Source organism: Amblyomma mixtum, chromosome 2 (genome assembly GCF_055824585.1).
Source record: "Amblyomma mixtum isolate Tamu chromosome 2, ASM5582458v1, whole genome shotgun sequence".
Taxonomy (NCBI): Eukaryota; Metazoa; Arthropoda; class Arachnida; order Ixodida; family Ixodidae; genus Amblyomma; species Amblyomma mixtum.
In genome coordinates, this window is record NC_143013.1 from 209,360,863 (window position 1) to 209,388,580 (window position 27,718).

General features: G+C 49.6%; 1 protein-coding gene across 2 annotated transcripts in view; it reads right to left on the minus strand.

Annotated features, from left to right (window-relative positions):
• LOC149362432 (protein spinster homolog 3-like) overlaps positions 1 to 27,718 on the minus strand; it is a 73,441-nt gene that overhangs the window by 22,887 nt on the left and 22,836 nt on the right. For both annotated transcript variants that reach the window (XM_089573032.1, XM_089573031.1), the window contains exons 2-6: positions 9,884 to 10,083; positions 9,073 to 9,224; positions 6,174 to 6,240; positions 4,316 to 4,452; positions 2,569 to 2,712 (exon numbers count right to left, since the gene is read on the minus strand). In XM_089573032.1, coding sequence (XP_089429158.1) covers positions 2,569 to 2,712; positions 4,316 to 4,452; positions 6,174 to 6,240; positions 9,073 to 9,224; positions 9,884 to 10,083 — 700 coding nt within the window. The remainder of the gene's footprint in view (positions 1 to 2,568; positions 2,713 to 4,315; positions 4,453 to 6,173; positions 6,241 to 9,072; positions 9,225 to 9,883; positions 10,084 to 27,718) is intronic.

Below are 27,718 nucleotides of genomic sequence, written 5' to 3' on the forward strand. Positions count from 1 at the left end.
CTTTCCTAAATGTCAAAACGTGTTGGAAGGTAAGAAGACCCCCAGTCCTTACCTTTAACGACCATTTCAGCTTCAGGGAAGCTGTAAGGGCTCCACTGTACGAGCTAGAAGCAAACCATGCAGCCCGGTTACTTTTTACAAAGACTGTACCTCTCCTGATACATGCAGTAACTGAGGAACCAACCTATCAATGTCAAGGACGGGCTGAAGAAAGAAAAATTCCCAGGCATTGTTTATAAGGTTCCATGTGCTGATTGCCCATCAGTATACATCGGCAAAAGAGGAGACTATGCACACAGATTACGTGAACATATGAATGATGTGAAGAACCCGCGCACAGAACAAGATGCGCTTGTCGAGCATTCATTATCTGCCAGCCACAATAACAACTTGGCAAAGGCATGTGTGGGCGCCAAAGATAAAGACCAGAAATCAGGGCTCTATCTTGAGTCACTGATTATTCAGCCTATGGGAAATGACGATCATATAATATAAGAGGCACTGCCACAACGTTTTGCCTCATTGTGGACAAGGGTCCCATGTGGGAGCCGGAACGTCATTCCATCTTTATCTTTGGTCAGTGCGACTTATTAATATCATGTACCATCCCGACCAGACAGGATTCCGTCAGACCCTTCACTACAGGCTCTTTGAAGTCACGAAGCCATCCCACACCTTCATCTCGTGACACAGCACTCATGGCCACACAGCTTGCATACAGGAAAGCAAAGTACAAGGAAAAAAGCGAGGTGAGGAGTGGACAAAAAAAAAAAGAAACTGCAGCTTAACTGAGAAAGGCTAATCAGTATAACCCTGCCATTTCAAGCCTCTCGTGAACTTCAAGCAGTGCTCGTGTCCAACCAGACACAGGACAGAGAAAAAGTAATTTCAATCATTGCAATTTCAGTTCAAAGCTCTAGCCAACCTAAAATGTTGCCAGTGTGAAACAGAAAACAAAATGCCAACAGCTGAACAGCCCCAGAAGTTAACTCATGCTGCCACAGCGGTGGCCTGCAGCCATCTCAGGAGCGAAGCAGTAAATGTCGCTCCCAGGAGAGCCTCCGGCCAATGCAACGATTTTCATGATGCCGTGGTTGATCCGCAGCTAAACCATAGTTAGTCCCTCTCACGCTAGTGTGGCAGGGGATTTCCGTGGTTAATCCATAGATTTTCTGTGTCAAGCTAGCAAGGCAAGGAATTAACCACAGAATAATTGTGACATTATGAAAACTGGTCGACACTACTGACTAGAGGCTCACCTTTCAGGGGGCACTTGCCACTTCTTCTTGAGTAGTACCGTAAAACCCGAATAAAGGTCGAAGTTTTTTTCAAAAAACCATGGCAAAAAGTCGACCCCTATCTTATATACCGGTCATTGGCAGAAAAACTATGGAAATCTTGCAACAATGGCTGGCTGAAGTCAACAGCCTCCATCACCATCGCCATCAGCAGCAGCACGGTATGACGACGTTGAGCACCGCCAATTTGCGTTTCTGTTGTCACAAAGTTAGTTTGGTTTGTGGCTGGGTGTTGTCGGCGTGGAAATCCCTCCCCGCAGAGATGGTGCTCAAGTCTTATAAAAAAATGCAGCCTAAGCAACGCGTTAGATGGCACAGAGGACGGTGCTCTATGGGACGTGGGCAGCGAGAAGCAATTGTCATCCGACTCAAGTTCGAACGCCTCCGATGACTCGGAGTAACGCTTGCACACTTCGTGCCCTTCTCTGTACTGTACACCCGGCCAATTCTTTAACAGTATCGCGTGACAGTTGACCCGCGTGTTTGTCAGCACCTTATCATGGCACAGAGCGGCGAAAGAAGCGAGAGTAAGTGCATGTGTACACATATGCGTATCTCGCTTGTTTCGCCGCTCAGTGTCGTTAATAAGGCACTGATGAACACGCAGATCGATGGTTGCACGATAATCGGCCGGGTGTACATACGAGCAGCATCTAAATGAAAATAAACACTGTCACCATTGTGCAGCCAGGTGAGTCGCATTTGTTTCAAGGTAAGGGTCCGTCTTTCGGTTCTTTTGCCATTGAAAAAAATTTTTTTCATTTTTAGAATTGGTCAGTTGGGGGGTCGACCTATATTTCGGTCTGACCTATATTTACACTTTTTACAGTACTTGACTATAGTGGCTTGAGCATCTGCCTCCTCTGTGGTAGGCTTTGATCTTCAGTGCTGACGGGTGCCTAGTGGCTTTTGTATAGAACACAGTTCTTTGCCTTGCCTGGTGTTCAGTTTCTCTAAGGTGAAATGCTCGGGAGTATTGAATCACTGACCCCTGCCTTGTGCAGACCACACACTTTAGCCATGGTGCTCCTTTTCCAGGTTGTCCTTGCCCCATTAAAGTTAAATCACCATCAGGCCAACTAATATGAACAAAAATAAACCACTCAGCCAAAGTCAGAAGTCAAGGACAACCAGCCTGAAAAAAAACAAGGAAAAGTGTGCCAACAACCGCCTGTGCCCACTGCTAGTGAACCTCGGAATTATCTGCAGCACCAAGGCCAGTTCGACTGAAAATTGCGCAGAAGCCAAGCCGAAGTGAGCAAAACCGGACCTTGCTTCTGCGTCCGCATCCTGGGCGCCCACTCCCACGTAGAGCCGGAGGGCCCGTGTCATGTAGACGGGCGCCCACCAGGACAGGGCCCCCGTGGCAAAGGTCACACACGTGAAGCCCAGCGTGGACCAGATGTAGGAGCGGCTGCAAGGGGGAAGGGAGTCACCATGAACACACTTTGCGTCAATACTCTGCGGATCTCATTGGCAATCAGTCACCTCTGTTACCTATCGACCGATTCACTGCAGAGGCATCACTAAGGGGGTGCTCACTGCACCAGCAATGACAGCAGGGACAGCTCCAGCGAGGAAAGAGGGGGGACACTGTGGTGGTGACAGTGCGCTCCTCACTGGAGCCTTCATTTTATGCGAGAGCATTAAGCCCACTGAGGCATTTTTCTGGCGTTGTGTGACTGTCATGCTCAATGAGGTGGTCTGCTGTGGTGCAAAGACTGTCGGTCTCCAAAGTGACGGACAAATGTGGGACTGATTGCGTGTGAATATGCCTGATACCTAATAGTCAGATGCAACTCACGAACGAAGTGGCTTTTTCCCCGTCAAATGGTCCCCTTTCAGCCAATGGCGTCAGCTGATTCTCAAGACACCACTAGCATGACAATGCAAAGAGCAGTGTAACAATGCAGGGGGGGGAGGGCGAGGGGGGGTGATATCCTCAACCATGGAAGAAGCGGGCTATCCCATTTCATCATCAGCAATTTTGAAAAAAAGCAAGGACAACAATGTTTGCCTCTTTATCTTTCTGTTAAATTTTTTTCACACTGAACAGATATCTCATATTCAATTAGTTATTCAGAGCCACAGTTACTGTGCCTTTCCTTACTTCTTAACCAATTATCAACTTTTCCTTTATGGTCCCTGCACATGCTCAAAGGAGTATAGACACCTAACTTTTGGGTGCGTGTTTTCTTCTTTGTAACGCGGCGTAAGGCATTATTATACACAGATTACCATGTGGTATCCTCCTATGATTGCTAAATAATTTATAATCGAATTTCTTTCGCGTGCTGTTTTGTCTTCAACAGCCGAACAATGGCTGTGACGTTAAAAAGAGGTTACAGGTCATGCGACGCCCGAAAAACTGCAATATAATCGGTGCTTCTACATACATTGTCATTCCAGCTCTTGAGGAAGACTGTCTTCAGCACTTTATGAATTAAAACAATGAACAATGAAGCAGCGATTATATCACAGTTTTCCATGCCTCATGTGACCCATAACCTCTCTTTGATGTCACAGCCATCATTCGGCTGTTGAAATCAAAACCGAAACCGAAAAGAGAAGAAAAATGCCACTAAAATTATGCATCTATACTCCTTTAAAAGTACCTGCCGAGAGTTCCACCACACAAAAAGAGAAAGTAAGCAGCAAGACACAAAAGGTGCACAAGAGCAGTACTCTTCCTGGCCACCAGGTGTCACTAGCATGTCACTGGCTCAAGGCACCCATGACATCATCAGGTCAGCCCAGAGCCGAGCTCTATACTGCTATATGGGTTTAAGCATCGAGCTCACTTAGTGCACAGCGCCCGCAGGTACCCGCCGAGAGTTCCACCACACAAAAAGAGAAAGTGCAAAAGGTGCACAAGAGCAGTACTCTTTCTGGCCACCAGGTGTCACTAGCATGCCACTGGCTCGAGGCACCCATGACATCATCAGGTCACCCCAGAGCTTGGGATTTGATCATCTGCCCCATCTACACTGCTCTATGGGTTAAAGCACTGAGCTCACTTAGTGCACAGCGCCCGCAAGTCGTCCAAGAGCGATGAGGGCCCCAGGGTGGTGGCACCATCACTGGCACCACGCAGGGGCTCCCGGAGGACGAAGAGAATCAGGAGCACAGCCACTGCACCCAGCAACGGTGTCACCTGGAAGGGCACAGTCACAGAGCAAGGATGAGTACACACAAGCTGGAATGCTGTGGCTTCATCCAAAAGGCACTGAAGAAAGACGGCAAGGATGCAGAGTCGGGCAGGAATGAAACGCAAACAGTGCCCGACGTACACTCCCTCTTGCTACTGCCAATCGTCCACTAAAAGCAACTGGAGAGGCATCACAGGGCATTTCGGACATTCCGCGCATGAAGGACGATCACGTAAGCCAAGAAGCCTTGCGAATTCTAGAGAAGCATGTTGCGCTAACATGAAACAAAAGAAAAGAGCGGCACCAACACTCCAGAGATTTTTCACGTGCTGATTCTCGGCTTGTACAATTCCCAGATGGAACTTTCTTTAACGTAACAGCGAGATTCTATTTTATATGGGGATTTTTGCAGGGTAGCTGGAACTGCTGGGTCTGCCTATCATGTCGTACTAAAAATGTTACCTGCTGACCTGCAGGCCAACAATAATGTTGTCCAGGGGAGTCGGGGTAAGAATGTGCCCTGTGTGATCCTGTGGTCTGGGCGGGCCCTGAGGCAGGCGATCTCACGGTGTGGTGCCACAGTGCAGCAATCACTCTCCTTTCCCGGAAGAGTGCAAAAAGTCTGGGAGGCTTTCTTTACAACTCGTCCGCACATGACGTTATCTATGACTCAAGAGAAGTGGTCGTCTCCTTAGTACAACACTGCAGTCTTGCATAGTGTGCGCTCATGAGATAAACACACATGCCACAAAGTGCACCGGCACTCAGTGTGCTGACTCCCAGAGCTCAGCTCATTGCACGGACATTCCACATACACACAGCTAAACTCCACCCATGGCTGCAGATCACCAGACATCTGTCGCCTGAAATGCACGAACATAAACTGCTGAATATCGACGGAGGCAATGTAAACGACTTCAGAGTGGGTGAGTCCACATTAAGTGGTGAAGGCACCTAGGATAAAATTTACTGTGTCAGTAGTCTAGGTCAAAAATGAAACTTAATGAGCACAGTCATCAAAATGCTATTTGAAATGATGACCATGAACTACCAGTGACTTTGCGCACCTAGAAGAACGTGAATCTACGAGATGAACTCCATATCCAGAGTGGCTTTGAGTGGAATGACCCTCCAAAAAATGACACTGCCTGTGAAGGCACGTTTGTAAAACAAGCGACGCAAGTTGAGCAAAAACGTATACAACAGTAAAAAGTACACAAGAAGGCACACCCATCAGAACAGCAATTACGTTGATTTATGTGTGCTTGTACACATTCTCGTCCTATGCTTGTGCTGTTATCAGCTCATGTTCGTTTACTTCCGTGGTGTCCCTGCTTGCTTTTGGTTGTCACTCTACCATATTAGGTTAGCTTGTCCATTACTGTACATTAACCCAGTGTTATGCATATGCTCAGAAGAACGAAGGAAAAAGACAGCTAGAACTGTTCAGGCGGCACGAAACCAGGAGGCATACCATGTGCTACTGCCATAAGCTCCAGCTCAGAGCAGTTAACTAGACTCCCTTTTCAAATCTGCCCACCTGGCCACACTAACAACTGGGCTGTGGCAGCTGTGGGAGCTGTGTGCCGATCAGTGAATTTCCCAGACGCCACCTACTGACCATGCACAACGCAGTAAGTGGGCATGCGTGAAACTCGCAGTGCAGGAAGCGTGAGTGCATTAATCAAATGGTAAAGAATGTCTCCTAAGGTGGACCACTACTTACCCTGAGGGCCCAGTACCAGGCACCCAATGCTTGCGCCACTGACGCCCCCACGATGTAGCCAAGACCACTGCAAAGAAGCCACCATGGCGGTCAACAAGCACACAAGGGAACACGACCCCCGCTACATGCAAGCGCCCCATTGAGCTTTGGCTCACACGGGCACAACAAGCAATGAGGCTTTGTGCCCCTCAATTCCGTGTAACTTGTAACAAGCCAGTCAAATAAAACCCATCTTTCGTTTACAAGAACAGCCACCGCCAACATTAGCCAGCAACTCCTTTCCTGGAAATTAAGATTTCGAGTGAAGCAACTGTGATCTTTTTAGGGACGCGCCCTGCTCTGTCCTTTTGGGTTTGTTTCCCCGCAATGCGTCCTCCCTAAAACTAACAAGGGAAGGCGCCTGCGTCACAGCAACACTAGTGCAGGGACGGCGTGATTGTTGTTGGCGCCGGGGAGACAGCTGGCATTCTCTCTATTAGGCCTCAGGAACACATCCCATGCAGACATTTCGGCATGGCACTCCGCACTCCGCCAACAAGATGAGGCCTCGTGGGAATGTTTCCCAAGAGCTCATCCCATCTGGCCTTGGAATTTCTTCCCTGCACTAGACTAGGAAGAATATTCGCTCATAACCTCGCTGGTGTGTCGGATGACCTCGATTACTTCACGTATTTTGTTGCTAGCTGGCGTTACTGTCCTAGCAGCAATAAGGGCCTTTTGGTGTCATGCACTGTCATTCCTCTGCTCCCACAAAGCATGGCCCACCGTGGTCGGCTTCCGCTCGGTAGTGCTCGCAATCACTGGGCAGGTTCAGTGGTTGGAACTGTCAATCGCAAATAAGTTGGGAAGACGCATTTATCCCCTATTTCAACCCTAGCAAATGGCCTGGTTAGGAAGCATAGCAGATTAAGTTCACAGGAGGCCACTGAACTTCTCCGAACGAAATTTCAATGGAAACGTCAAGTTTTCTTTTTGACCACTGCCAGCTACTTGCGAACTTCATCAACTCTGAGCTTGCATACAGCAAAATCCATCTTCATGATGCACTTGAAACCTGGTTTTAACTCTTTACGTACAGGACAATAAGCACACTGCTGAAACTGCATTTCCTTGTTCAAACAAGAATTGTGTCATACATGCCAGGTTTCTCAGCTAACTTTAGCCAGGGTGTATAAATATCATGGGGCGCAATAGGTGAATGCAAATTCAGTGTCAGGACACAATGATGCAAGATGCCATAGTTTTGCTCCTGAAGTTGACACATGAAGTTGCTGAAGTTGCTCCTGAAGTTGACACATGGCGGCCCGACACATGAAGTGCTTCAGCCTGCGTAACTCTACCAGGAACAGCCACGCCCGCTGTTTCCCGCACTGAACGCGGCCATGTTGCAGGTGTTATTGTCAATTTTGTCACTAGCGCTCACGCTCCTGCTCTGCCCTGTCACATCCATCACCCACAGCCACGTTGAGAAGTTCCGCATTTGACAACACTGCTGTCACACAGCGCAAGCAGATTGCCACGAGGGTTTTTTTTTTGTCATTTCCATGCCCTTTCTTTTCAAAACGGGAAAAAAAACATATCCAAAGCACACGTCGAATTAGAAACTGATGAATTAAGAGGTGTTTTGGGACACTCTACAATTTGCTATTGCAATTCTGGCCCGGAATGCAACAGCTGAGAAGTTAATTTTTTTTTAAATATATTTCTTTACTCATTTCAACAAATATAAAACTTCCCTGACTTACTATATACAGTGGTCGACAACATAGGTGAAGTTGTGTTTGCCTATTCTGCACCGGTATACATTTAAAGCTTGGTAAAGCTAGCTGGGACATATGGCAGACAGTTGATTCCCCTCTTTTTTTTTTTCAAGTTCAACTATTAGATGTACCGAACAGTTTGTCTATTATTCCATACTGGCTCCATATAAGCTCCAGAAAAGCTCTGCATCATGTATACCGTTTTTGCCTAAAGTAACGAGACAATGTGATTTGCTTCCCAGTCGTACGGTAGAGCCATTTTATGGCAGCCCTAAGAACCAGCCAAAAAGTTCCCAACGGTGGGGACAAAAGTTCTCCTTACCCTACACATATTTAGAGCTTAAGAGGTGCCACAAGTACTCCACTGCACGGCTAAGAAACAAATCCCAAATGACAACAGTACAGTCACGGACAAAAGCTCACAGCGAACAAATTGATGAAATCTGTGTTTCTGTGCAGTCAGGGAAGCTGCCCTGCCTATATATCACGCATGTGCAAGAAAAAAACAGCAGCAAGAACGCCTTTTCGCGTGCATGAGCAACTCAAGTTAAGCTTTTCACACACCTGAAGCAGATTTCCACTGTTAACGCATGCGACAACGGTGGCACTATGGACGTTGAGTGTGTCTGCCAAACTTCAATAGAACGAAATGAAGTCTTTTGTGCCTTGAGCGTCACATCGCGGTTTTCTCGGGACAACACTTTAAATTCTTGCTCGGTGCGCAGGGGCACAGTCTCCGGTGAGGAGTTTATCACCTTTTTCACTGTGCCGTCTCTACTCCAATATGCAATGCACCATGCCGGTCGTCTCAGTTGGCTCGCAGCTTCCGCTGGTCAATCTATACGTTTCAAACTATTTTTTTTTCTTTCTTTTCCCGAAGTTGGGGGAGACCTACATGACTCATCAACCAATTTGCAAATAAGTATGGTATAGTATGCATTTGTCTCCGCATAATATTCAAATGCAATGGAAGGGGTGACTTTTTACTTCTATTTTCGACCAAAAAAAAGTCGCAGTACCAGTTCAAGTAAATACGCTACCTGAAATGATGCAAGGCTGGTGATGACTGTCGACGAGATTATAAAAGAAGACAAAGTTAGAGGAACCTAACAAACATACCAAAAAAATAATAAACTGACCTGCCAACAGGGATGGCAAAGTAGAAGACAGCCAGCATGGAGCTCCGGCGTCGGCCCGAGAAGAGGTCGCCAATGACCGTGGGGGCCACGGTCGAGTAGCTGGCCTCACCGATTCCCACCAGGCCACGCAGTAATGCAAACAAAGCGAATTCCTGCACATACATGCATCGATAGTCAGAAAAAGGTGACAGCTAGGGAGGATTGTGAGCCCAGTTGCACCATCACGGCAAGTTTATAACTTTCTTTGTAAGCCATGCTCTCCTTTGTAGAGGCTCACCACCAGCAATGTCCATTCCTTCCTTTGATTTCTGTCTTGCGTGATTTTTCCGCACCTAGACTAGCAGTAATATCCATGTCACTCACATTTACAGCCATTCTACGCTATGGCGTGCAGCACTCGCTGACAAGAGACGAAAATAGGGAAGCGATAACGGCAGTGACCATCAGCATTTTTTTTTGTAGGCAACTGGTTCGCACCTTTTGCAGTGCGGAACAGACATATCAAAAGGAGCAGACCGATAGTTTCAGAAAATTAAGTTTCAAGTGAACGCATTTGCGTTTCCTCTCGGTTCCTGTCAGTCATCTTACAGCACTGTACACCACAAAAACACTCAAACTAACCAACTAGTCAAGAAGCATCATTCACTTAAAGTTATAACACCAACTATTCCTGCACTATAGGCAAAAAAAATTCAGCCAAAGCCGATATTAGCGACACATCTTATGCGGAGGTGGCGGATGCTTAGGGCTGACGCTTCCTACGCTCTCCCATTGCTGCACGGCCTTCCTAGCATGAAACTACCCCACCTACCTTTGGCGGTATAGACCCCAGGAGGGTAGTGGCACTCCAAAAGAAGACACCAGCAGCCATGATGGCTCGACGACTGTGGCGATCACCCAGGTAGCCGAACACAGGCGCCGTCAGCATATACGTAATCACAAACACCGTCTGAAGCAGCCCTCCCTTGGAGTTGTCCAGCTTGTAGAATTTGATCACATCTTCCAGCACTCCTGCACGCACAGAACGCCGCATATGTAACACATGACCGAAACAATTAAAGGGACAGTGAGGAGAGCACTATCAATATTTTTTTTATAGCAAAATCCGATAGTTTGGCATGTCATGGCTTTGTTGCCACTTGGCCGGCAGCGAAAGATGCAATTATATCTGAGAAATTTGGATTCGAAGTTGAAAAAGTTTTTCCCGCCGCTCTGATTCAAACTTGGGATTCTCCTATGACGACACAAGACTAAGTGACGTGAAACATGACGTGCAGATGACGTAACACAGACTCCGTGATTTCTGGTGACCAGCGTCCAGCAGTGCGGCCTAGCAGCAGCCGAAAAGAAACCTACCGCCGGCCGCACGTCGAAGGCATCTATAGGCTATTGCGGCCGTCGCTACAGTCGCTTCGCTTACGTTTGCACTGCCGTTTTGCCAGCGTTACGATGGATTTCGTTTTCGAAGTCGTCAACGAAGTTCTCGCAAATAGACACCTTTAGCATACCGTGTACCTTTTTACCGCTAGCGGAGTACCGGGGGCCCGCCTAACGCCGATGAGCAGGCGCTGATTGGTTCCGATGCTTCAGGCGCGCGCTTAGCTGCCGGGCACGTGGCGCCATCTGGCGACGTCAAGGAGATTTGCACATGCATTGGCTGCGCCTCAGTGATTTGTGGCTTCTCGGGTCCTAGAGTTGCTAGAACCAATGAGAGTTGCTAGAACCATTGGTTCTAGCAACACTGCTTTGTCCTATGACGTCATAACGCTTGTACTTGCGAGTTTGGCCTGTGGCGGCGATACCTGTATTTTGGTTCTTGCTCTTTTCTACGTTACAAGAGCTTTGTTGTCAGTACAAGTGGCATTTTTGTAATCAGGAGCTGGTATTCTATCGATACGAGCCAAATTCAATTTCTCCTCAGTGTCTCTTTAAGAGCTCATGAGCCGGAAGTACACACCCTACTTTTGTGCCTCTTTTTTACAATTACAAGTTCCTCCACGACAGGTGGGAGATGAGAGGAGTTATACTGACAAGAGGGATGCAGAGCAAACCCCATCCACGTCAATAGAATGACAACCTTTAAGCTCATCCCATATTCCCTTTTGTTCTTTTGAAGGGAGAACAGTTGCCAACTAACAACAGAGACCTTCGCTGCCTTCCTTCGATTGTCCTCAACACACTTTGAACATTAGACAGCAAGCAGCATCTTGCCACTGGTAGGGTACAATCGCCAGAATGATGACTGTTTCATTCATGGTTTTATTGGGTTTAAAGCCCCAAAGCAACTCAGGATATATAAGGGATGCCGTGGTAGAATGGCTTCGGGTAATTTCGACCAAATGGAGTTTTTTGACGTGCACTGACACAGCACAGTACACGGGCTTCTAGCATTTCGCCTCCATCGAAATGCGTCGATCGCAGCCAGAATTGAGCTCGCGTCGTTCGGGTCAGCCGCCGAGCACCGTGACCACTGGGCCACCGCGGCGGCTCCAAAGGCTATGAGCCCTGTCACGGGCGCAGTCCAGCTGCCTCGTACATGATGTCCGTGTTCACTCAGGCAAGGCCGAAAACTAGTGCATTTCACAAGTGGCGCCGAGATTGCTGCACTCACTCCCAGTGAACTGCAGTTCCAGGCTGCCGCCCTGTCCTGTGAAGTGTGCTTCTTTCAGGTGGGATGATGGGGCAAAAGTCTTGATTTTTCAACAAACAATTATTTTTTTTATACATGTAATTGTAACCGATTCCCCAACCATTCACTATCCTGTCCATCAAACGTCTTTACGGTTTGAAAAGCATAAATGAAGAAATTAGAGTTTGCTATGGTGGCATGTGTATTGCACGTGTCTCACTGCCCGTGAACAGCTGCCCATGAGCGCATTTTTCAAAAAAGCGCTTGCAACACTCAAGACGAATACGGGCGGAAGCCCTTAATGGCTCATATTGTCGTCCATTAACAAAGTGTGTCACACGCTTTTAACTCGGGAACTAAAAAAGATAGAAGAAAACCAATGGTACCTTCAGATAGGGGAGGAACAAATGAACCTAGAAGCCAAGTTTGATGACTGAAGATTAATTAGTTAATTAATTATAGGCAAAAATGACGAAATTGCGTCGAAATAACTTGGACACCGATATAGCCACGGGAACGGTGTGACGCCACATCCATCGGAAGATGTGACGGCATAGTGAAAATTGTCTCAGAATGGTCGGGAAAACGTTGGATTTCTGTCAAATTAGAGGTGAAAATGTGTAATTAAGCGTAATTAACACTTAATATCCGCGAAAGATGTATAATTTGAGTATCAATATAGCCACAGGAACGGTGTGACATCACATCCACCGAAAGTCGTCACAGCATAATCTCAACACTTTAGATGCAAAAGTGACCTCGCAATTTTTGCTCATTCGCATGAATATGCCGGTGCTGCTGCCGAGAATAGGAGGTTTCCCTTTTCTTTCACATAAAATAACTAATAGACTAATCCAACACATGTTTACTAAGTTGCTCAATAACGCGTCTGCCTAAGCAGCTAAGGCAACCACAAAAGCAGTAACTGCAGTTGTTACTATCACTAATTGTCGCTTCAGAACAAACGCGGCGAGGGGGGGGGGGAGGGGGGGGGGGGTGCTCGAGCTCGGCCCGAGTGCGCAGGTTGCGAAACTGTTACCGCGCCTATCCTTTCCGTCTCCTCCTCCGACTCGCAACGCTAAGCGCGCGCCAGCAGGTGGCGCGGTTAACGGCAACTCGGCGCTGACAACGCTAACTTTTTTGCAGGCTGCGGCAAGTGGCACGTGCGTCAAAGGCTGACACCCAGATACAGGCCGGCCGACGGCGCGAATATGTAGTATAGGCCCCCAAGAGTCAGGAGAGTGCGAACGGAGGTTTCACAGCAGTTACCAAGGCGGACAGAAAGGAACTACGCACAGCTGTCGCCGCTCAACATCCTACCTGCCACGTGGGGTGCGCCTTTCTTTTTGCCACCGAACGAAAAAATAATAAAATTACCGAACATTGGAAATTCTAAAGTGTGCTTAGCGAAAGCCTTGTGGTCAACCCACTGCCGCTTCCCCGAACCGCTTGGCGCGGAATCAGTGGGCCGCTTCGGAGCCATACGTCGTCTCCCTCACTCGACTGCAACGAGACGTCTGGCGAAGGAGCGGCGGTGCAGCTGCCACCGCCGACGCGCACGCGCTCGTTCTACCGCTGCTGTGTGACGTCACGGTTGCTATGCACAGCTGCGCCCCCCCCCCCACTGGCGCGCCGGTTGCTAAGGAGGGGAGGGGGTTGGGCCGCTGCGCGGAGGAGAGGCCACAGTTGGCACGATTCCAGCGCACGGACGGACACCGCGAGCATGTGCCATTAAAGGTTTTCTAAAGCGATTATCTAAAGAGTACTGCATGGAAGCATTTCCTGGCGCTGACGACTAAATACAGGTTAGGAAGGAAGAAAGTGCGCCTAACCGTGTTGATCGCCCTTTTGTCCATTCTGTATACTTAGTCGTGAAGTCGTCAATTTGCACCACCCGCAAATGCTTCCACTGGACAGCCAACCAGCCAGAACATAAGCTGTACTGCGTCGCACGCAGCGCGAAACAAAAAAAAGGAAAACGTAAGTGAAGCGCGAATAATGACGCGGGTGTCCGTTAGGGTCACTTGACACCGAAGGAAACTCGGCTTCCAGTGCGATAGAAAATTAAGAGGAAAGCCTTCATTATCGCGCAAGGTGACTCTTTCATGTCCAGCTTTCTCGGAAAAAAAATTTATATTTTGGAATATTGTAAGCCACTTTTACGGAAATATTGAAGTCAATGGTCCATTTCTCCGATGCGTACGTAGCAAATACTTTTTTTTTTTAAGTTTTTCCATCACTCGCATCAAGCAGTGATGCGAGTGATGGAAAACCAATGCGGAACGTTTTTGACGACAGCAAAAAACGGCAACATAAAAAAAAAAACTGCAAGCCTGGCGACGGCAGGTCTGCGGATACATTGTTCGTTATTGTGAAGTCTTGCAATATAAAAAAAAATGCGCTCGTAAACTCTTTCCCGTTGAAAAATTGGTTTGTCCGGAATTGCTGGGTATGTGCTCTCAGTAAGACACCTGTTATCAACCGAGCTTCGTGAAGCAGTCACGCCACCCTGTAAGGAGTATGCAGCTGCAGGTCCAATACGCCATGGTCGCAGACATAATCATATCGTTCGTGAAGCGTACAAAAACCCTACTCCTACCCCAATTTTTTGCAGGGGGGGGGCCCATTGGTTGTTGGCGCCGGAGGGGGGGGGGGGTATATTCGTAGCGAAAAGGCACTATTTGCGGAGTAAATTTATTTATTTATATATAAATAAAAAATAAGTAAAATACACACATGAAAGAAAATTACAAGCAGCAAATTAAAGCGCGGATTGTAGAGATACATTGGAGTTTATCAACAAGGAAACAATTAAAATTAATAAAAATGCAAAAAGATACTATCAATACTCGAAGTGCTCAGTCTTACTGCATACGGGTTCTCGACTCACCCGAATTGATGACCAGCACACAGCGCAATATGTTCACAAACACGCAACTACAGTCACTCAGTCAGTCTTCCTTGAACAGCAACTGTAGGCGCCTCGGATTTTTCTGGGCGAATTGCGTAGTTACACGGGTGATAAATTCATTTCTGTGCTTCATTACACGCTCTCAGTTCACAGTCATCATATATATTGATTGGAAAAATGGTTGAACGAGTACGTTGAAAACAAAGATGACTATATATACAACGAAAACTTATTTACAAGATAAATGCACGCTCGCAGCTTCATACACCTCGCTCCATCTTGCTCGCGCATCCGCACAGTCGAGCAACCGCACACACACTGCTCGCCGCTCGTCGTTTTCTCGTCCGCTGTCTTGGTTGTTCTCACCTTCGTTGACAACCCGCCACTAAAAACACCGAAGCACAAACACAGAGGCGCGCACACGTGCAAGGGCTTACTTGCCACAATATCCACGAATGCGCACTTTTGGGGTGTAAGGAACGCCGCGCGACTTCCGAGGGGAAGGGACACCCGCAACTAATTCGGCCGGAAAATTTGTTTTTGTGCTTTTATGTGGTTCAGAGCCCCAAAACGACTCAGGCTATGAGGGACGGAGTAGTACAGAGTTTCGGATAATGTCGACCACCTGGGTCTCTTTACCATGCACTGACACGCACAGTACATGGGCGCTGTTGTGATTTGAGGCCCAGCCAGAGGTGACAGGCGAGCCAGGCAGGCGCCATCGGGCTGCGTTGACCAAAGGCGCTGGTTTTCGGAGAAGACGCAAGGAACGCTGGTGTGGGGGCGCCTCTGGAGACTGCGTCGCCGTGAACAAAAGCAGCTAATCCCCTTTGCCGAAGGTTCTGAAAGCGGCGCTTCTACCGCACCGAGCTCTCCCGTGGATCGGAGGAGACAGCGCGCGGCGGCGGCGCCAACTCGTCGCCCGCTTGCCCCTGAGCAGCCCGACAAAGCGGGGGTGGACACGGCTGATTTGTCCTTCCCCCCTCAAGAATTCATCGGTGGCCGGCGTACGAACGTATCATGATTATAGCGAGCGACCTGTGCCCTGTGCACTGTCTGCCTCCGTGTCGCTATCTCTCTAGAGATCAAAGAAACAGACACCCATCTCAAGACGGCTCGAAGCACATGCTCGCCGGTGCCGCTGCATGTCTGCAACAGGTCGTCCTTCAGCAGAGCTGGCGGTGGCGTGGTTTGAAAACGGCGGAACGACGCGCGCCCGGACGCGGCATTTCGCAGATGTGACCAAGCGTCGAAGCGGGGCTGCTTTTACCCTTTTGGCTGAGCGCACCACCGCCCCTGGCGTGCGGCCATCACTCACGGTTCGAGTGAGTGATTTTCCAGGGGGGTGCAGCCGCCCCCCCTTGCCCCCCCCTCCGGACGCCCATGCTCCATTGGTGCATCGTTCTGACTGACGGGAGAAGGTTGGGCGTAGCCTTGGCGTCGCGTCGTCTGCACAAGGCTTTCCGCAGCGCCTTCTGTTCTGGCTCATGCCTCCAAACCCGCATGAAGGAAAAAAAAAAAAAAACTGCGGAGGGAGCGTGCGGCGACAGCCTTGAACCCTTGCCATAAAAAGTAAAAAATAGTAAAACTGAGGGAGTTGGTTCGCCCCCCCCCTCCCCCCCCGCCGTGATCACGTCACGAGACGCTCTGCGTGCGCGCTCCCTTCTCAGTTTCTTTTCTTCTATGCGAGCCCCCCAAAACAAGGTTTTAATTAGTAGTGCAGCAGAGCCTTTCCCTCGCTCGTCCACTTGAGCGCTCCGCACAGACACCGCTTATCCTCCATGCATCTTGCGTACTCCCTGACTCCAATGAACGACATGGGCTTCGGAGCGGAGAAAAGACACAAACACACAGAACACAAACACACATGAAGAAAAGCAAACGGGCGGTTGCCGGGTCCGCACTTCGCCGTGTGTTTCGAACAGAAACGACTTCCGCCCATCCGCTCGTGAAACGGTGGGGAGGCCTAAAAAAAAAAATGAAAAGGTGGCTCGCTAACTGGGAATGACAAACAGATGTATGAAAGGGTGCGCTCGCTAACAAGTCTAGGTGGTCGAGCCGATCGCGCCTCTCGATCGTTCAGTGTGCGGAGAACGCGGCGAAACACCGCGAGGAGACCCAAAGAGCAAAACAGAGAGGGTGTTAGGAAACCCGCAGCGCCCCCTCTCCCCTCGAACAGCCCCAGCAGCAAAAACCAAGAAAAGAATTCTATTGAAGGCGGGGCCATGACGTAGCCCGTGACGCACTCCACAGACACCACGCCTCCGGCTTACACCGGAGAACGAAGGGGTGATTTTGCCTTGCCGAGCCTACTCGACGAGGAGCGGGAGAGAAGAATTTCGAGGAGGGAATGGAAGGAGAGGAGGCTCGCTCAAAGAGAGGTAGAGAGTGTCTGCTGAGCTGGGGTGGTCAGTTGCCCTTTAAGAACTTCGGTTTTTGTCATGTACCGCCTGCTAAAGCTACTGTCGGTCAGCGACCGAGCAGGGCGCGACTGAAGAATAGAAGCGAGTACCTTCCTTGAGTCTAAGCATGGTTTTCAAACGGATTGGATCTCGCATATACTTCTGTACATTGTCAGTTTGAGTTTTAGTCCTTTCTAACTCTAAAGGAAGCCCTGATGAAGGATTCCCTGTTATACAAAACAGATTATACAAAACAGTTCATAATCCAGTGTGACGAGAGCAACAGAAGAATGGGTGCTGTGCTTTGCCAGACAGATGATAAGGGAATGAACACCCAATTCTTTATGTAAGCAGGAAGCTCACTGCCAGGGAAGAACCATACAGCGCTTCTGAAAAGGAATACGCGTGCCTGGCGTGGGCGATAGAAAAACTTGCCTGCTACGTGTCTCGTACAAAGTTCATCGTACAAACTGACCACTGTCCTCTAACCTGGATAGAACGCATGTCGGGCAAAAATGGTCGCCTCCTGCGCTGGAGCCTTGCTCTGCAGCAATTCAGCTTCGAGGTTCAGTACAAAAAAGGAAAGGCAAACGCCAACGCAGATGGCTTAAGCCGATTCTTCTAAAAAGGGAAAGGAATAGAAGGGATTTGGATGGGCTGTTAATTTTTTTTTCTGTTTTGTAGTCTTCTTTTTTTCTACTCGCGAAGAAGTCTGTGATGCGACAGTGCACTCGCGATTGAACCTGTCGCCTGTCAGCGAAATTGTTGGTAAGATAGAAGCCTGGCAGATCCCTGGGGAGATGGAAGGGCATTTGCTGGCTGCTGTTGTGTCCGGTCCAGACCACCTCCCTTCCAGACCTGAAGAGACCGGTTGGCGAGCAGATGACGGCCGGCGGACAAAGACTAAGCCCCGACCTCGGCACTTCGCGAAGTGGCTGCGGACCTCTTCCCTTCGTGCACGATTTTCCGGGCGGGGGCGAGCTGTTGTGAACGTGAATTTCTAACACCGGAACGCTCCCAGTGTTGCGCGTTCGGCCGGTGAGCTACAGAGACGCTCCCCAAGGACGGCGTCCAAGCCGGCGTCTCTCCGAGCCTGCGCGTCGTCATCGTGGAGCGCGTTGTGCGTTCGGGCCGGACAGCTACGGGGACGCTACCCGGGTTGGCGTTCAAGCCTTGCCGGCCAATCAGCCAACAGGACGCTCCTGATTGGACGAAAAGGGGCGGGAGTCTGTGCCGACTCTATTTAAGGGCTCCCGTCTCCTGTGTCTGTGTCTTTTTCCTGTTGAGATACATCGTGCCATGTATCGTGCTTCTCGCTACTTGTAAATATGTAAATACATATACCTTTTTTTTTCACGCTGCTCCTTAACCCCCCGTCTCTTCATTGCTCCGGCTGGTCGGCGACAGCGGACCCGCGTCCCGACGGCAACTGAGAGCCCGCGTCTCAACACTTCCCACGATTTGTGACTGCAATCACATCAGGGCCTACTTTCTGGCCTTGCTTGCTAGTATATGCACCTGTTACGAATGGCTAATGCAATGGCAACGAGCGACCATTCACATTAACGGACGACCATTAAGAATCCCTTTGAAACAAACTGCACAGCACTGTATAAACACGTAGTTGGGCACAGCTGCAAACAAACTGGTCCCTCATTCACGGTAGTGCACAAGCAATGACGACTGCCGAAGGGAAGAAAGAATTAAGAATGGTGCGGCTGCGAAAGCGCGCATCAAACCACTCCACCTTCGTCGCTCGTGACAAGCGCAGCTACAGCAGCTGCCACTCCTCCCGTATACAATGCAGCTGGGCCCGCCATCAAAGCGGCAGGCGGATCCATTCACCCGCCGGCCAGGTCTGCCAGCCCCACCTAACCATCTACGCTGAACATCGCGAGCACATATATACAGGGTGTTTCACCAAAGACTTTACGCATTTTTTTTTTAATTAGGCTTTTTGAGTTTGAAGAGCACTTTTTTCGGCATTGCATTGTCAAGCGGTGTACTACAACACAATACAACCAAGATGTGCCAACTATAAAAAGGCTGGTTAACTAAGAATGAATAAACTTTTTAACTGGTATACTCTTAAGCTCCTTAATTGTTGAGAGATGTGTTGCCCATCGTAAACAATATCCATATCAGTTTTTGGAATTTTGAAAATGCGGTTACCGTCGGCGCTGTCACCCAACAAACTTCAGTTATTCAACGAGTTACGTGCACTGGAGCGGTTGCTTAGCCTGCAAGCATCTCGAAAATGCATGTATTTTGGCGCGACATAGCCAAAGTTTGTTGGGCCACAGCGCCGTTTTCGGAATTCCAAAAAGTGCTATGGATATCACGGTGAGCTCAATAATTAAGGAGCCTAAGAGTAATAGTTAAAAAGTTCGCTATTCAACATTAGTTAACAGCCTGCTAGTTAGCATGTCTTAGCTGTATTCTGATGTACTACACCGCCGACAACGCTATGCCGAAAAAAATTGGGTAAAGTCTTCGGTGAACACCCTGCACGTTCGCGGCATAGAAATACTGCATATTCACTGGTTGCGGCACACCGGAATGACGTCGCCAATGCGCGAAATTGGCAGACTAGAGGCAACAAAACAGTGCACAGCGCTGCTATACAACGAAGGCGTGAAGGTTCTCCGCGACAAACTAGACCAAGCCAAATGAATCTTACAGCAAGGAAAGCATCCAACTTTCCACCGCCCTTCACATGTGCGAAAGCATTACTAGTCCCATTACGAGCAAAGCCGGGGGGGGGGGGGGGGGGGGGGGGGGGGGTTCGGACCGACGACACATATGCATCTTCAATTGTGTGCCTTCCCAGACTCTTTACCTATTCACTTAGAGGGGTGGAGGCACCAAATTTTTCGCTTGCGTGTTCTTTGTTTCAAACATTGCATACTGCCCCAGGACGCGTACACACGCTCCGCGATTCACATATGCGCGGTGAATATTTATTATTGGATTTCGGTTTCTGACCGCCGGGGGATGCGTTATGACGTCACTACCAGGGAAGAGCAGCGACCCTGGTCACACGGGCCCCAAAGGTTGTGACGCACGGATTGCAGCGTCGTCTGCTTTGATACATATGCTGTGAGTGCGTACCAGCGCCTTTCGAAATGCCGGCAAACTTAAGTCGGTACTGCTATATGCTGAGAAAAGCCAAGCGAGCGAGGGATGGAAACTTATTCCTCTTCCTTTCTTGCGCCTTGCGGCTCAACCGTCTTCACCATAACTTGTCGGTATATTGCGAATTGTCTTCAATAACATGCAAGCGAGGCACACCCCACCAAAGTCACTGCTGGCACCAGCGCACCTCCGTGACGTCACGGCCTGATGCCCTGAAATTTTTGGGATGGTTAAATCTAAGCCTGCTTGATTATAAACGATTTTCGGGAAGCCACATTCTGGCACAGCTCATTTAGCATACCGTGTTGCCGTGACCGAGTCAGCGGAAGGCCGCGCACCGTCAGTGTGCATGCGCAGATCTCCTTGAGGGCGACAGATGGCGCCAGTTACCCGGCAGCTGCACGCCCGCCTGCCATATCGGGACCAATCAGCGCGTGAGCACTGGCGGTGGGCGGGCTCCCGGCTCTGGGCGCACCGCCGCCCCTTCGTCGGATTCCCGAGACGATCGGGAGTGCGCACTAGGGTCGAGAGGCTGCCAAACCGTAAGTGCAGCATGCAGGAAAGGGCACGGATGCACGGAACACCCGTCGAGACTCGCGAGGTCTCACCCCTGGACTCCTTCAAGCCCACGCCTTGGGCAGTGACTCACAGAAAGAAAAAGGTCTCTGCGCTCCTTCTGTGACGTCACGTACCTTGCCCGGTTGACCATACCACGCATGAATTTAGAACACAAAGCTCAAGGAGAGACAGCTGCCAACATGTTGGAGGCCGTCGCTTCTTGAGCCTTGCGTTCTAATTCAATGACGTGACATGGTCAACCAGGCAAGGTACGTGACGTCACAGAAGGAGTGCAGAGACCTTTTCTTGGCGATGCCTTGGGACACACTAATGGAAAGATAAGCCAGCTGATGGTCGCGACTCCGGCCGGCCCTCAGAAAGTTTCCGTATAGGTGACCTTTCTATGAGCAGATATGCGGGACACCTGGAGGCAAGAATAGCTCACGAAAGTGCCGCTCATTTACGTCCATGTTTGCATCGCTCTTCAAGGCGATGGCTGCACGTCAGAAACCAGCGCACCTCAGTTTCACCAAAGGACGCAAACGAGATCCACAATGAGGAGCTCCATGAACATGAGTCAAGCAACGGTTCTAGCAAAGGACTAAACCTCACCGCTTCGACTGCGGGTCTTCGACTTGTGCTGTAAGGCAGCCTTGCTATTGCCTCAAAACAGGAGCACAACCGCCGGTACATAGCGCGCGCAGATGTCAACAATTTTCAGTTTCTCTCCTTGTACACCCAAAGAACTTCCGAGGTGCCCCGCAAAGGGGAAGAGGTAATAATCGACTTTCCTTCATCCAAAACGAAACGAAAATCCCGCAACCATCCAACTGCGCACGGAGAGAGTGGCAATGGACATGGGCAGGGGGTGCACATGGGCTCTGACGAATGAAGTATATGGAGGGCTCCTCATCGATTTCTGTCACGCGGAATTCTTTAAGGCGCACCGAAATGATTCAAATCAGAGTAAACAGGCGTCTTTTGCATGTCGCCTCCATCTAAATGTAGCCGCCGCGGCCCGGATCGAACCCGCGAACTCGTGCTGAGGCTTTCAGAGCGCGGCCTGGGCCTCTCTTGACCGGAACCAGTTCTCATGTGGTGGAACTCGGGGGCTTCTATTCGTGAGACACAACGTGTGACGGTGGAATCTGCGGCCAGAGATATATAGTGTCGCCAAAGCAACGGCAATGTATTTAGCAAAGTAGCTTCGACTAAGCTGCGTCGAAGGGTCGGGTTTCTGGGTAAGCGCGACCTGTCAGGACGGGAAATGTGACATGCTGCCGACAGAAGAACAAGTAGGCCCTTCGGCTGCGTCGACAGCCATACACTTGGCGGTGCATACCATGCATTGAATATACCTCTGGCAGACAAACTCCTTCAATAGGCACATGCAACACGCCGTTTCGGACACGCATGACTTGGGTGAAACAATGAGCTCGGCCATAAAAACAAATACAATCGAAACCATTCATAAATGCGCCGAGGAACATGAGCGAAAAGGGTGGCAATTTACACCTCGGCGCGACCACAGTTGCCTTGACGGATCAAAGATAAGTTCCGCCGTCAAGCAACCCTAAATCCGCCTCGTGCGGTAGAAGCCCAAATTGTGGCCCTTTAACTCTGATCCGTCAAGGCAACTGTTTGGTCTAAGACCCTTTTCCCAAGCATTTCACCCTAGAAGAGCCGAGCACCAGGCCAGGGGAAATCTTGTACCCATTAAAGAAACCGGTGGGTACCCGGTGGCACTGGGGATCGAACCCAGCACCTCCCGAATGCGAGGCGGACGCTCTACGACACGGGAAAGGGAAGAAGTCGCCCGAATAGTCGCCACAATTCATAAGGACAAAAACGAACATCATCATCACCAGCCTGGCTACGCCCACTGCAGGGCAAAGGCATCTTGTCTCCCCAATTAACCCTGTCCTTTGCCAGTTGCGACATTAATCTCATCCGCCCACCTAACTTTCTGCCGTCCCCTGCTACGTTTGCCTTCTCTTGGAATGCGGTTATCTTGCCTTCGCATTACATGCCCTGCCCAAGCCCATTTCTCCCTCTTGATTTCGACTAGGATATCATTAACCCGCGTTTGTTCACTCACCCACTTCACCCGCTTCCGGTCTCTTTAACGTGACACCTATCATTTTTCTCTCCAACGCGACACACTGGCGACCACATTAACACCTTCCCTACGCCGGCGCAGGATCGCATGCATGCTCGGGAACGCACGGCGCATTGCGCTGAATGTCTGGCACGGTCGTACCTACTTGGCAGACTACCCTGACGTAAGCGGTCTCGTCGTGACGCGAACACTCCACCGGCCGCCATGCTGGAGGCATGCCAGTAACTGTGCCAACGGGGCTACTGGAGTGAATGCATTCTTGTCGCTGCATTCGATCCCTCAGTTCTTTTTAATATGCATACTGCGGAAAACGGGGTTAGCAACAGCGCTTTCGCCTATATGCAGCTCTTCAACTTTTGTTTTTTTCGATGACGACCTTTCTTTCTGAAGCCCCCTTTCTCGAAAACAATTCAAGTGCCGGGTCCATTATTTGAGGCTTATTAAACTTCACACATCAAGTACAAGCAGTCTGCGGCATTACCAACCCGTAGAAAGTTCAGTGGGAAAGCGTATCTGGGTTACGAGGCAGCGGAGTCATTGCAGGCATCTATACTACGCGGTTAGTTCTTTGTTTACTTTCTTTATCTTGCTTTGCCAGCTCTTCGTTTATCTTTCTTTCGCGATTAGAAGCGTCCATTGTTCGCTCTCCGGCGTTCGTTTATCGCGTGAAAAGCCCACACTGACTCAGTAACGCCCAAGCTCGTAATTAATGGTCCGAAGGTATCGCGACACAACAAATATCAGACTACGCGTTGGCGATACGTTCCCTTCTGCCAACTGGTTATTCTTTTTTTTCCTGTCTCCCTTCCATGCTCTGTCTTGGTTTGGTTTGGTTTATTGTGGTTCCGCGTCCCAAAGCGACTCAGGCTATGAGGGATGCCGTAGTGAAGGGCTCCGGAAATTTCGACCACCTGGGGTCCTTTAACGTGCACTGACATCGCACAGTACACGGACCTCTAGAATTTCGCCTTCATCGAAATTCGGCCGCCGCGGCCGGGATCGAACCTGCGTCTTTCGGGTCAGCAGCCGAGCGCCGTAACCACTGAGCCACCGCGGTGGGTCCACGCTTTGTCTTGTAGAAATAGTTTATACGCATTAAAATGCATACAGACAGTATTGCATTTCTGGTCATACGTCGCCGATTAGCATTATGAGATGTTATCAAACAACACTGAAAAGGAGCAACGCTTTCGAAAGCCAAAAGAAAGAACCTTTGTGACACCGTAGTCCAGAATGACTGATATCTTCTATTACTACTATAGTTGGCGAATTATTTTTTTTTTTTCAGAAAAGTCACTCAGCGCTGCTCTTTTTCCAGACGGTCACACATACGGACAAAATCTTGAACCCCTAACGGGCTTGGACGAGCAAGACTCGTCATAAGTTGACCGATTTCTCGCTCATGACGAGACCAGCCAGTCGTGAGCATTCCGGAACTGTGTCCGGTTAAGGCGAGTTGGACTCGTCCAAAGCACTTTCTTGGTTTGCCCACAGAGGGCAGCATGAACACTAAATTATAATTTTCGTACCAGTTTCGAAAAAAAAAAAGATATGTGTCCGTTACAGGGAGTTAAGAGTTGGCAACAATTATGGCGCCCCGATGGTCTTCTACGCACCATATAAATTGGCCAAAACGTGCCCCAAGGTGAGCAGTGGTGGCCCTGCAACTTCCGCCCGTGGAACGAAACACGCAAAGCCCTACGGTAGGTAAACCACGGGTGCTACGAGATCCCCATTTCATGCAGCACAGCACAGTCGTACCCCGCTAATACGACTCCCGTAAATTACGACGACTCCAATTATCGACAATTTTTCCGAGGACCAATCCATTTTCTATGTATTTTAGCCTCGTTAACAAAGAAACTAGCTGTTCGGACAGTGAACAGGGCGAAAATGAGCGCAATCATGTCGCGTCAATATGGAGAGCGATGCAGACAAAATTTCGAATTCCCCAACTATATATTTTCATTCCTGTATTTTTCTTAAATTTCTTAAAATTCTAACTAGAAGATAGTTTAGCAAGCGAACTGTCAGAAGCGTTTTTCTTTATCAAGGAGAAAGGCGACACGTGCATCAGATGTGCATGCGCCCACAATACATTTGTTGTGAATCAATGTAACGAGTGTGCTTTCCAGTAAACTTAGTTGCAGTCAGCGCCCTGCTCGTCTGAAAATAGAGTAGCGCTGAGTTACATATCTAGAAAAAAAAATTGACGGACGATTACAACAGTCGGTAACGCAAAGTTTGAGAGTAGCTCTTTGCACGCCACCTGCCCCCGCTGGAAGGTGGCATGTTACGCTGTTACGTTGCGTCGAATATCGCCGACCTGCAGCCGTAAAACCGCTCCATGTATTCCGGCCTTAAGAGCTGCGCTCTAAAGTGCATAGTCCTGCCGCGCAAACTACGCAAAACAAATTATCGTGTTATTCCTACCTTACGTGCCCATTATATACAATAAGGATGTCTATATTTTCTCAAACCTGTCCTCTACTGGTTTAGGTGATATATCTCGTTAACGCACTCAGGAGCTGCTAAGTTAAAGTGATGAAATATCGCAAAGCCGCCATCGCAATTACCGTTAGCAACGATTAAGATGACATAAGCAACTTTGCAGCTTAGTCAACTCGGTTAAACGTCCTGTAGCTTGTCTACCAGAATTCCCATCAGAAACCCCTTTCCGCGGCCTTTCTACGAACAGTCGCGTGAGTGGCAAAAGATGATCCGGCTTTAGAAAGAAGAAAAAGTGGAAATAATAAAGAAACAGTGGAAGAAAGGCAATGTTTCGGCCAGCCAAAGCAGAGACGCCGAAGGCGCTCGGCACAACACAAGAGGAAAATGCCCGGCCACGGAGTTCGCGCCACTCGACCAGCACTCGAGAGTTATACGGCGGAAACGCGGCGAAAGTGTCATTTGGAGGAAACTGCATGCGACAGCCAGCGCCAGGCGAGGACTGGCCCCGAATGGGACGCACCATTTGGCTCTGGCTCGCGCGGAGACCGGGCGAGCGCAATGGGCACACTGCCGCGCACATTCCAAGCGCCAACGACCGCTCGGTACGGCACGCGAAACAAAGTCCGTCCGCAATACACTTGGACCAGAGAGCGGCGCTCAGACGGCGGCCGCTACCACAAGGAGGCAAGCAGAGAAACGCGGTAGTTCGGGTGCTTGAGGTGTGCAAAAAAAGTGGTACGGGGTTTTAACGCAGTTACACCCAGTACAGACGTGCGAAATCAAGGGAGCTTGAGGCTGCCAAGGTCACACTCCCATTCAGCGCCTCCGAACCAACCCGGACAAGTCCTCCGAAATAACCCGAGCTTACCCGAGTTACTCCGAGGCTCCATACAAGCTTTTCGTTGGAACCGTATTAAGTAGTACTTCCGCACTAGAACTTTGCGCCATGAGATACTAAGCAGTGTGGATGGAGTTCGCAGCCCTCCACACAGAGAGGTTTAGCACAGCGCGAGGATCCCCTCTGCTTCCGCGACGACCCGGCTGGGGGACCCAACTGAGGCGTGCGACGCGCAGTCCTAAGATGAATTAAGCTCGACACGTTTGGCAAGGTAGATTAACTTAGAGGCGTCAAGGGCCTCATTCAACGAATAATCCGGCGTCAGCGTTGGCTTGCCGAGAAAGGCAGGTGGCCCACCTGCCGCCAAGGTCACGTGACCTTGTGACGCCATCACAACTTGCCCACCGGTATTGTGAGCGGACCGCGGCAACCCAGGAAGAGCCTGCAACATTCCCCCAACACAGACCGCCAGTAATGACACAGTCACGGCGGGTGAGCTGGAGCGAGCCCTCATGCACGTCGGGGAAGACTGCAGCTGGTCTGTATGGTAATCCTCCCGCAGTGTTTGAGAGTGTGGGAAAAACGACACCATTGCTCATGCTAGAAGCCCTAACGATGTCATGCAGAGAGGGAAAGTGCCTGCAAGCTGGAGATGCTCCCGGATACGGGTCATTGGGAAGAAGGGGAATGAGAAATGCATGCCACCAAGGTGACGCCTGCGGTGTGCTGTGCAGGCTGTTTAGCCACATACCGCGCACGCGCCTCCCTGGCTAGTTCAAAGTGCCAGTATAATATGCGCTGCAACACACTGGTAGTCTAACACTGTTTCACAACTTCAGCCATTTCACTCCGGCAAGAATCAGATGCATATGTCTACACCCACCATGCATATCCCACAGCATCGGTCACTCACTTCGTTTCACTTCCACGTAGCCGTAACACTGCCTTTATCTGCCCATGTTTCCTTTTTCTTTCTTCGAACTATAGCTCCGCCAAAACTGCTTATCGAACTCGATTGCTGCAAAATCCTGCATCTTGTCAACCCACACCCCTCTTACGCAGCGATGCGAAAGAGGAGAATAAAGCCATCGATGGCCGCCACGGCGACCGATTTAGCACACGCGCTGAGCCGTATCGTTCGTGTTCTTTGTGGCTGCATATTCTCCGCCGAACGGTCGGGAAAACGACGTACGCAGTGCAAGCATATTCTACGAAACTAGTTCGACAAATCTACAGATTAAAGTTAAAAAGCCTTTTCTGAAAACAAAACAAAAAATCTTATTTCCCAACATAGTCCGCACTGAGCACCACAAAGCTGACACATTAAGCTTCCGCTATTTTCATCCAGGAAGTACGCTCTTTTCATTTGGAAAGTAAGCTACGCAGGTGATTACCCGGCCCAAAAGCAGTGGTCATTACCTTCCAAGCAGGCTAAATTGTCTCTGGTTTGGTATACGTTTTGACTACAATGCGTCGACTCCGGAATTTACTAGTCAGTCTACGCATCTCCCATTCAACAGCCATAAAGCACTGCCAAACACGGTAAAGACCTTTGGCGTGCCTTTCAAGTGCACAGTCAACAACTAGAGCACTCGTCGAGCAC